Source organism: Papaver somniferum, unplaced genomic scaffold (assembly GCF_003573695.1).
Source record: "Papaver somniferum cultivar HN1 unplaced genomic scaffold, ASM357369v1 unplaced-scaffold_133, whole genome shotgun sequence".
NCBI classification, from domain to species: Eukaryota; Viridiplantae; Streptophyta; class Magnoliopsida; order Ranunculales; family Papaveraceae; genus Papaver; species Papaver somniferum.
This window is the reverse complement of record NW_020622492.1, coordinates 1122139-1132302: the sequence shown is the minus strand read 5'-3', so window position 1 is coordinate 1132302 and position 10164 is coordinate 1122139. Positions and strand designations below refer to the sequence as shown.

The following is a 10164-nucleotide window of genomic DNA, read 5'->3' as shown; positions in this document are numbered from 1 at the left end:
GACCAAGTTTGTCTTTACCTAGTGACGAAAGTCATGATGTTTCAATCACTTTGAAAATCGCTTTGACGAGAAATAGTGTAACAACTATATAACGTCCTCTAAGAATGTTTCAATGATTGAAATGAGGGTTTAGATCAAAATAACCAATGATGGATATAAGCATTGTTGTGGAAACACATATGTGCATAAATCCTATTCCTTAATCCGAAGTTTGCGAACTTTGTTGATTGAGAGAAACCGGTGGAATTGGCTTTTCCAAGTCCGCGAACTCAGTTTGCGAACTCAGTCCGCGAACTGACGGAAGTTCTCTTCCCGAGAATTTCTGCTGGAGTTTCAAATTCGTTTGAGTGAGTACAAGTCCGCAAACTGGCGGAAGTCTCTTTGCCGAGATTTTCTGCTGAGTTTGGAAAATCTGCCCGGTTACCTTAAGTCCGCGAACTTGTTTGCCAACTTGAGTAGGTTATGATCTAAATATGTGCACTGAACAGGAAACTCCAATTACTAAGGAATGCAGTATGCAAACCGTGGCTATAAAGTTCATGAGTCGATTCATGTGAATCGAATCATGTTTGTTTCAATTGTGTCTTGTGTAGTACATATGATTTCCTTGCAATTGAACGACTCTCTAACTAGTTCTTTTGAAGTCAATTGAACTAGTTATGGTAAAGAAGAACATGGTTAATATGAGATGCTCATATGGTTAACCGTTTGGTTACTATTGTTGAACCAACATGTAATACACGTTTGGGCACGGTTTTCACAAACCCAGTAAACGTATATTTCATTTGTGTATAACAAGCTAAGTTTTCGATCTAACGGTTGAGAAATATTAGTTTGAATCTAAATCGGGTTTTCATCTAACGGTGAATAATGAATGCTTAGTTACCAAGGTAACCTAGATTGCAAACCCTGATTTGAAGACTATATAAAGGAGACATCCAGCATTGAGCAAAACTAATCTCTAAACGTCCGTGTGATACTAGTTGCTCTGCTATAGTCGATTCTCCTTTTAACCTTTGGTTTTCTTCTCTAAAACCAGGTTAACGACTAAAAGACTTCATTGAGATTGTGAAGCCAGACTGATACTACTTTATCGTAGTTGTGTGATCTGATCTTGCATCTTCTACCGTACGAGTACAATCGAAACGATTGTCTTGAGATTGATATCTCCGATAGACAAGATAAAGAAGTCACAAACATCTTCGTCTCACTGTTTGTGATTCCTTGACGTCCTCTTGTTTTGTAACGAGTAAGACTGTTGTGAGGTGATTGATTAATCTAGGATGTTCTTCGGGAATATAAGACCGGATTATCAATTGGTTCCTGTTCACCTTGATTTCATATCATAAGACAGAACAAAACTTTAGGGTTTTTCTGTGGGAGACAGATTTATCCTTTGATAGACTTTTATGTGTGAGACAAATTTGTTTATTGTTAAGCCTGCGATTTTGGATCGTAGCAACTCTTAGTTGTGGGTGAGATCAGCTAAGGGAATCAAGTACGCAGTGTCCTGCTGGGATCAGAGGCGTAGGAGCATAATTGTACCTTGAATTAGTGGGAGAATGATTTGGGTTCAACTACGGTCCAGTCTGAAGTTAGATTGTAGTACGCTAGTGTTTGTAGCGGCTTAATACAGTGTGTGTTCAATATGGACTAGGTCCCGGGTTTTTCTGCATTTGCGCTTTCCTCGTTAACAAAACTTCTGGTTCTGTGTTATTTCAATTTCCGCATTATATTGTTTTATCTTTATAATTTGAAATAATACAGGTTGTGCGTTGAAGTTTAATCAATTATAGATCCGACCTTGTTGTTGTTGATTTCATTGATTAACACTTGGATATTGGTTTTTGGTACCATCCAAGTTATACCTTGTGTTTGATAAAGACTCGCTATTTTTTTAGCTTGAGTAAATCAAAACAAGATAGTGATATTAACTCCTTGAGATACTTTTATCTAGATTGAGTCTGACTGTCTAGTTGATTCTCTAGCAAAGTATTTCGAAGTTAGTCCATACAGATTGCTAAGCGAAATATTGGGTGGTGTTGTTAGACCCCCACTTTTTCAAAATCATTGCGTAAACTGGCTAGCTTAGGCTGCATACCCAAATTTACTTTAGATAAAAGTCATAAGTGTAAGATTTGCGTAGAATATAAGCATGCTATGAAATTATTCAGTAAGAATTTCCTTAGAAACACTAAACCCTTAGAGTTAATCCATTCAGACCTTGTTGACATGAAGTCAGTTCAAACTAGAGGTGGTAAGAAATGGTTTGTCACTTTTATAGATGATTGTACGAGGTGCCGTCATGTTTATTTGCTTATAGGGAAGGACGATGCCTTAGAAGCCTTTAAGATATATAAACGGGACAATAACGTTTGGTACCACAATAGGAGTTAACGAAACACAAAATACCACACCTTAACATAATAACATTCGATTTTTCTGTTGAATAATTCTCCCCCAAGAAAACTTAGTCTTTGGGTCGCACATACTTAACGATATGGGATCTAGTTTTAAGGACGATTGATTTGGGTTATTGGAGATCAGAGTTTTCCAATTTTGATATTTTCGTTAAGTTTGTGAGATGATTGATCTTTTTTTGATCAATAAAATAGATGGTTGTTGTAATCAAACAGTATTGATTTAGTCGGTAAGTTTGTGAGAAAGGGTTTCCAGTAAAAAAGTTTTAATTAGGCTCGTGATGGAAAACTCCTGATGGTCCCTTAAGGTTCTGAACCGATAATTCATCGTTTTTATGGGTTTCGTTTGTTGAATGATTACTTAGGATTTACCGAAAATGTTGGTTCAACATAAGTAAGTTTGTGTTGCAGCCGATCAGTTGTATGGTATAAGAAAGTTTAAAATTGATTAGTTATGATGATTTATATCAATCTAAAAAATAGTATTTTGTGTAACTGATTTCAAATCTCTATTCTACAGATTTTAATAGGATGTTGTTTCAATTAATTTTACTTCTTCTTCAAACAGTAGAATCCTTAGTGCGAACTAGAAACAGTAACCATTATCTATATTAATTTTCCTTAATCGGGTCATTAAAATTCGTCGCAGATATGTCATACACCTATCACTAGGATAATGCAAATATGGTGTTATTAAGTTAAGAGCCTTCCGGCGTTTACTCGGCTTAAACGGATTTGGGCCCCATGTAGTTCATGTGTCGCCCAAACATCAATTAAGAAATGAAAAAACAGTGCTACTAAGTTAAGAGCCGTTCGGCTCGGGGTTGCACATTATTTTGAGTGTCGTTAATTAATCTCACTGAAGTCGCGTATTCAGTGCTACTTTTTGTAAGGAATATTACTGACATTTTGCAAATGAGTCGCACCTGTGCCGCGTATTCAGTGATACTTTGTAAGATAAAAGAGTAAATATGGGGGTGGACAAAACCCTCAATGTTGATTGGTGGACCGAAAAATATGGTTTGATATGACTACAAAACTCGTTTTTTTCAGAAATTTCAGAAGGGTAACGACCTTCAAACTATAATAAATCCTGAAAATTGTATGCATTTTCTGAATGTTCTCCAAAGTTTTTTTCTCCTCTAATACTATGACATCCTGCAAAATTAAATTCTCTCCTGATTGAATCTACCTTCAACACTATTCACAGTTTATTCTACAGAGATTAAGTTACCTTTCTTAGCCTCATTAAACATTAGTTGCGCAGAAAAGACCCAGTTCATTACAACCGAGATCAACATATGCAATTACAGTACTCTCTGCAAAGAAGCCCTAGTTACTAATTGCTAGCCTTTACAGCATAGCATTAAAAATATCCATTCACACCTTTTTCAAACTGCTAAAAAGAAAAATATCCACACTTAGTATAACTAGAGTGATATAGTTCATCAAGACAACAAAATGAAAACAACTATTTGGACCGGCCGACTTACATCAACTTCCAAAACCTTCTTCCTCAACCTCAACTTCTTCATCACTATTGCTGGATGTAGCAGGACCATACCCATCTGACAGATCTTCATCCTCCTCAATTTCTTTCTCATCATCTTCCTCATCTGCTCCTTCGATCTCTGGATTTCCATCAACATCAATTCCCTATATCTTATCTTCATCCGAGTGGATATCTAAATGCACTCACATGGTCCTGGCAAAGATTTGAGGATGTGCCTTATCATAGAGATAAAGCTCATACCAATTATCCTCATCTCTCTCAGCATGTCTGTTCCTCTTCCTTTAAGTCTCAGAATTACTCTCCACATCTTCCTCAAATTCTTCACCAGTTACCTAAACATCTTCTTGTTCAGAATCACTTTCTGTTTCACTAGTTGGCTTATTTCAACAAATACTTCACCTAATGCTCTGGGATCAACAAATACTTCGCCAGTGACCTAATGCTCTTCTTTTAAGTCTCGGAAATCATCCATAATCGAATCCAAGCTAAATGTTTCCGCGATTTCTTTTTCAATGTACACAAATAAAGAGTTTTAGAAAGTCATCATCCATTTTGTTGCCAAGTCGGGTCTTGACGATACGCATAGCAGAAAATGATCTTTCACGTTCCAACTTAGAAATATCAAAGTCATTAATTTGGACTCTTGGATATTTTATTGAGTTAGAAATTGATGCCTTTGGATCAACAAGTGGCGTTACTGGCGTATCATTGTCTGAGCTATTATCAGCGTTTTTCCTCTTAAAGAATCCAGATACTCGAGAATTGTGCAAGAGACTCTTACCACAACACAACACCAACCATTTATCCCTCAACACCCAAGAAGGATTTTGGCCATGGACTACACCATCAACTCAATGAGTTTATTATGTTCAACCACAGGAACAACATGATACTCCCCGTTCTGATCGTTGTGGTGACTAATTTACTGCACCCTATACAACCTCAAAAAAAAAATTGGTACTTCTGAAAGAAAAATAGAACTTCATCTAAGATGGTTAATGCTATGCTTATTAGTTCTAATTTGCACAAATTCATTGTTGGAGAAGGGTCATTCTGTTGGCAAGAATGACCGAACGCGTAGTTTTTGAAAAAACTCGTCGTTCCTCAAAAAACCCAATGCATGAACTCAATGCCTCAAAAAACTCTTTCCAATAACTCGATGAAGTCTCGGAATTGCGGCCCGAAATCATGAAAAACCTTGCCGAGTTATAATAGCCGGCTATGTTTTAGGGGAAATGGGGATGGAAATTTGATAAACAAATTAACATTCAAAATCAACAAGCAAATACTTCCATTCTTTTTGATTCCCAGTTTAAGTTACTATACACAAAATTATAGTAATACTTCCATTCTTTTTGATTCCCAGTTTAAGTTACTATACACAAAATTATAGTAACTTTTTGATTCCCAATTTAAGTTACTATACACAAAATTATATACGGTGAAATTTGTAGGTTGCACCACATTTCACGTGATCAATTGTTTGTCCACCATACTCTGCCGTTGGAACGACGGGAAGATTTTCTCCAACATTTCCTGGAAGATTCTGATTACCCAAATGAGCCATTTCCTAAATCTCTCCTTATACTCCTAAGTCCTAAATCTTTCCTTTTCTGATCAGTGATCATAAAACTCTCTATGACAATTATCTTTGGATAACCTCTTTTTATTGACCCTTATAATCAATACCATTCATAGATCTTGCATGCCAGTCTAATGAAAAATAAAATTTGAACTTAAAACTATAATAAAGTACAACTTAAATAATATCCCTCAAAACCTAAACAAAAACTCCAAAAGCTACCAGTCTTCTTCCGAAGAATCGGAGTAGTGAAACTGACTATTAGAAAATGGTGCAGAATCAAAACATTTTGGTGCTCTATCCTTGATGGTTCAATGAATTACACAAATCTCCACAAATTCTAGAAAAGAGAAAATTGACAGTACTTAAAACCCCACAAGGGGATTTTTTAAAGATCCTCACAGACACTACCGTATCAACATTGACATATTAAAAGTACTGTTGAGTGTCTTCAGAGCTTGTCAAGAACTTAACCACACAATTTGGGGGTTTCGGAAACATTAGAAGCTGCTTCATTACACTGTTTTGTTTCAAATGGTCTGCGGAGAGCCTTCGAGAACCTACAATGGTTACACTCTCAAGAAAACGGGCATTCTTCAGAAAGAGCTTAATTGCATTTAGCTCCATTAATTTCCTTCCAAAATTTTTGAATTTGATTGCCTTGAGGTGTGGAGGCAAACACTTAGGAAGTGACCAATAATCATCATCTTCTACGAAAGCGATTTTACAACCCTACAAAATAGTCAAAGCAATAGTTCAGCAAAACGGTACAACAATTGGAATAAGTAGCAATGCTAATAGAAAAAAAAAGCTACTTAGTTTTTATGAGAGAACCCAAATGAGTGTGCAGAAAAATAAAAGTTAATGAAAGCTTGGTGACTTGCAAAGGGGAAGACGAGTTATTCCAGTTAAGACAACTGACTTTCTGAAATACGAATCAACAGTTTTGCGTTCTGCCCATTCATAAGGACTAGATTCTATGTCCAAACATCACATGCCAGCAGATGTGGTCACCATGCAAAATACGGTAACAATAGTTCTCAATCAGAGAACTGACTACCAATGGTAACAAAAAGAAAAAGGAAATCGTTTTTTATTACATTAAGAGGTAAGAGATGAGCAACTTTCCTAAGGAAAGAGAATCGTTTCTAGATTAGGCAACCTCTGGAGAAACTTGAAGAATGTTCTGAACAAAATAGAAGACTCAAACCCGAAATCTAATAGGTTACCAACTTCCAGATGGATCAAATTGTTAAATGTGAATTGTTCGACTCGATATCTGATTTATTTAGAACCTAGTAACAGAAAAATAAAACAAAGAGAGTAAACCACTGGTTGAGATTCAGACAAACCATATCAGGATAAAACTGATACTACAACAGTGCCATACTGATTATTTCCACAGCAACATAATAAATGTAAGGAATCATCTAAAGTAATGAGGCATACCAGAAATGATTCAGCACAAATTTTAAGGAGCTTTGCACTAGAAAAAATTTCAAAAATCTTGACAAATACTTCGTTTAGGATGTCGTATTCGTCGCAATCCCGAAGATCAAATTTAATTTTGGCCTCCTCTAGTGACGGAAAGCTACTGAGGCGAAAGTCATCTGCTGCCACTGCTATGTAGCTAATGGTCAATAAATTAGGAGCATAAATCTCCACCGTAGACTCTGTTAATCCACAGTTAATAATGACCAAGTGCTTCAGTGCGGGGTTTGCAATGCATAACCCCTCGAACATATCACAATAAGTCAAACTCAACTCTTCAAGGATGGGGCAGTTCGAAAAGAATTTTCTTGTAGAGGTAATTTCATTCACAAACTGAAAAGACACTAACCGAAGAATCTTGAGCTTTGGAAAATAAAGTGTGTTTGGAACAATGAATTTTCCAACAACATCACTGTCGAAACTTAAATCCAGCAGTGTCAACGAATCACAGGTAAAAAATGACAGAGGAAATATGGAGGATGTCCTCGAATGTCATGCAAACATAAAAACTTGAGATTCGTCAAAATCCTCATTCAAATCAAGATAGAATTTCTGGATATTAGGCTTTTCATGGAGAAACAGTACTGTGTCCAGAAAATTCTTGAACGATTTGGTTTCCAGCTTTCCTTCTTCGCTAAAAGGTTTTTGAGTTCGCCATTTACGAAAATCAAGTGTAGAGATTGAGTTCGATACATACTTCCATCTTTTGGACAAAATGCAGGTAGACATAGCACATTTAGCTGGTACCAATGAAAGAATACGGTGCAAAAGTTCATCAGGTAATAATTTATCCTATCCTCTCCCATGCTTCAAAGTGATGTTTGTCCTGAGAAAGTAATTAAATGGGAGTGAGTATAAAAGAACATAAGTCACATCTAATCCCTCTGCGGTTTTCCAACTGACAAAGAGACGAATCTATACTACTCATTTCATCAAACAGTTGGCGTGCATGTGAGTCAAACAAACAAAGATAAAAAAGGGGGTGTAGGGTACAGAGAATCAATTATTCAACAAAACCAGATTTATGTTATAGAACGAACTTATACCTTTTAATTTCTTCAGAGTTCATCAAAGTACTTCAAACCCTAAGATTGAATTAGAAAACAAATGCACAGATTAGATTAACAGATTTAACAAATGATTGAAGAAGAAATCGAATAGATTAACAGATTCACAGATGAGACAAATCGTATAAGATAAACATATTCACAGATGAAACCCTAAAAAAACAAACAACGAAAAAAACCTTAAAATGGAAACCGATGATGATAAAACACTTACGCAAATGATAAGCATTTGATTGAAACCCTTAAATCTACAAACCTCTGGTGGGAGAAAAGGGGAATACGACTGCAGCTGTGAATGAAGAGATACTGAAAAAGGAAAATAAAATGATTAGTCGGTTCGGTAGATGGATTGGAAGATAAAGAAAAGGGAAAACATCCTCTAATTCGTTTTGGTGTGCTGTGGAAAAATCTGTCACGCACGTGAAAGCCACACGAGGAAACTGTAGGGACTGAACATAAATAATACATAGAAAACATTGAACATGAGAGTGTTGCATTTTTCCATGTCAAATTTCCCATAGTAAAATTAATAATTTTGGTATTCTCTAGAGTATTGTTTGTCTCCTTTGTAAACTCATTTCTCCACTCCTCCCTTACCTTCACTTCACTTCACATTCTCTCTACAGTTACAACCATCAAAATACACATTTCAGCACAAATATTTCATCACCATCCTTCTTTTTCCTCTTCATCCTTCAACAATTTTCTACAATGTTGTACCCAACTGCAGAGCCATATCAGATGATACACATCATGTCTCCATCTGATTACTACTATCACAAAGAAACTCTTCCTCTTCCTCCGTCTCCTCCTTCTCTTCAACTCATTCATCCCTTTAATCCCAAACATAATTTTGATTTTGCCTTTATTTATGATACATTTGTATCAACAAAACATTTTAATGATTTTTTATTATCAATAAAAGAAAAATACACACCTTACTACTTTTCTATGCTACCTTGGTTGCACAGACGCGTAGACGAGGACATGACGTGGACACGATAAAATTCTTAAAAGACTAGGACGCCGACATGTATACGCATATTTTATTTATATATTATTTATGTACATAATCATGTATTTATATATTATTTATATTATATATCATTTGCAGAGAGGACTGGACTGAATATCATAGTTTTTAAAATAATTAAGTGAAAATTAAAGTTTGTGGTATATATTAATGTGTAAAAGACGTAATACAAGTACGAAGAAGGAGATATTAATGTGCGATTGCGGTTTGTATACACCACATCCTCTTAATTCTGCATGCTCTATTTTTTCTGTTCGGTGGTATATATTTCTAAGGAAGAGAGTCCATTTTATGACCACTTTTTTTGTAAAAGGTAGCATAACCCAAATTTGCAATTTTATGAAAAGATTACAAATGGTTTGGTGGTAGCCTTTGGGACCTGAAAAACATGAAATGTCTCTCCCTTTTAATATAATTATTTATAACTCCTTACGTATCCTATTTTTTCAGGGGTAAGGAGCTACAAAATCGCTATGATAAAGATTAATTCCACAACCAACGAGGAGTGTAATTATTTTCTTTTGAAACATCCACTCACTTAAGTAGTTTACGCCAGTCTAAGATGTGTTTTTTTCAGAATTGTTGCTTAACAAAAGTCCATAGATCTACAAAATGACAATGACATATGCCCTAACCAGATTATTGTTCGATAGTTGAGATAACGAGGTGCGGTTACACTGTGACCCAATGTCATAGTTTTGTATTTGCAGAGATGACTAAATATCATAGTTTTTAAAGTGAATGAAGTGAAAATTATAGTTTGCACCACATTTCACCCGATCATTTGTTTGTGCACCATATTTCAAAGTATAAAAGACGTAATACAAGTGCGAAGAAGGAAATATTAATGTGCAATTGCGGTTTGTATACACCAAATCCTCGAAATTCTATATGCTCTATTTTTTCTGCTTGGTGGTATATATTTCTAAGGAAGAAAGCCCATTTTAGGGCCACATTTTTGTAAAATGAAGCAAAAATCAAATTTGCAATTTTATGAAAAGATTAGAAATGGTTTGGTGATAGTCTTTGGGATCTGAAAAGCATGAAATATCCCTTCC

The 10164-nt window shown here is 35.6% G+C and overlaps 1 protein-coding gene across 4 annotated transcripts; it reads right to left on the bottom strand.

The window, feature by feature from the left end:
- Positions 1-5647: 5647 nt before the first annotated feature.
- On the bottom strand, positions 5648-8419 carry LOC113333797. 4 transcript variants are annotated; one of them, XR_003352367.1, is made up of 4 exons: positions 8288-8415; positions 8053-8091; positions 6965-7832; positions 5648-6810 (listed from the first exon to the last, which is right to left on the bottom strand). XR_003352367.1 is itself a non-coding variant. In XM_026580202.1 (4 exons), the coding sequence occupies exons 3-4, from the start codon at positions 7256-7258 to the stop codon at positions 5945-5947; spliced, it is 597 nt and encodes a 198-aa protein (XP_026435987.1). In that variant the 5' UTR covers positions 7259-7832; positions 8053-8091; positions 8330-8419; the 3' UTR covers positions 5648-5944. The 4 variants fall into 4 exon arrangements, 3 of the variants coding, with proteins under 3 accessions (XP_026435987.1, XP_026435986.1, XP_026435988.1); XM_026580202.1 differs by having other exon boundaries at positions 5648-6247; positions 8330-8419; XM_026580201.1 differs by having other exon boundaries at positions 5648-6247.
- Positions 8420-10164: the final 1745 nt, after the last annotated feature.

Excerpts from the sequence above, each read along its gene's own strand:
- LOC113333797 (XM_026580202.1), bottom strand. The coding sequence starts at position 7,258 with ATGTTCGAGGGGTTATGCATTGCAAACCCCGCACTGAAGCACTTGGTC. Across the intron at positions 6,248-6,964 it reads TTTGTGCTGAATCATTTCTG|GGTTGTAAAATCGCTTTCGT; the intron begins GTATGCCTCATT and ends ACTATTTTGTAG.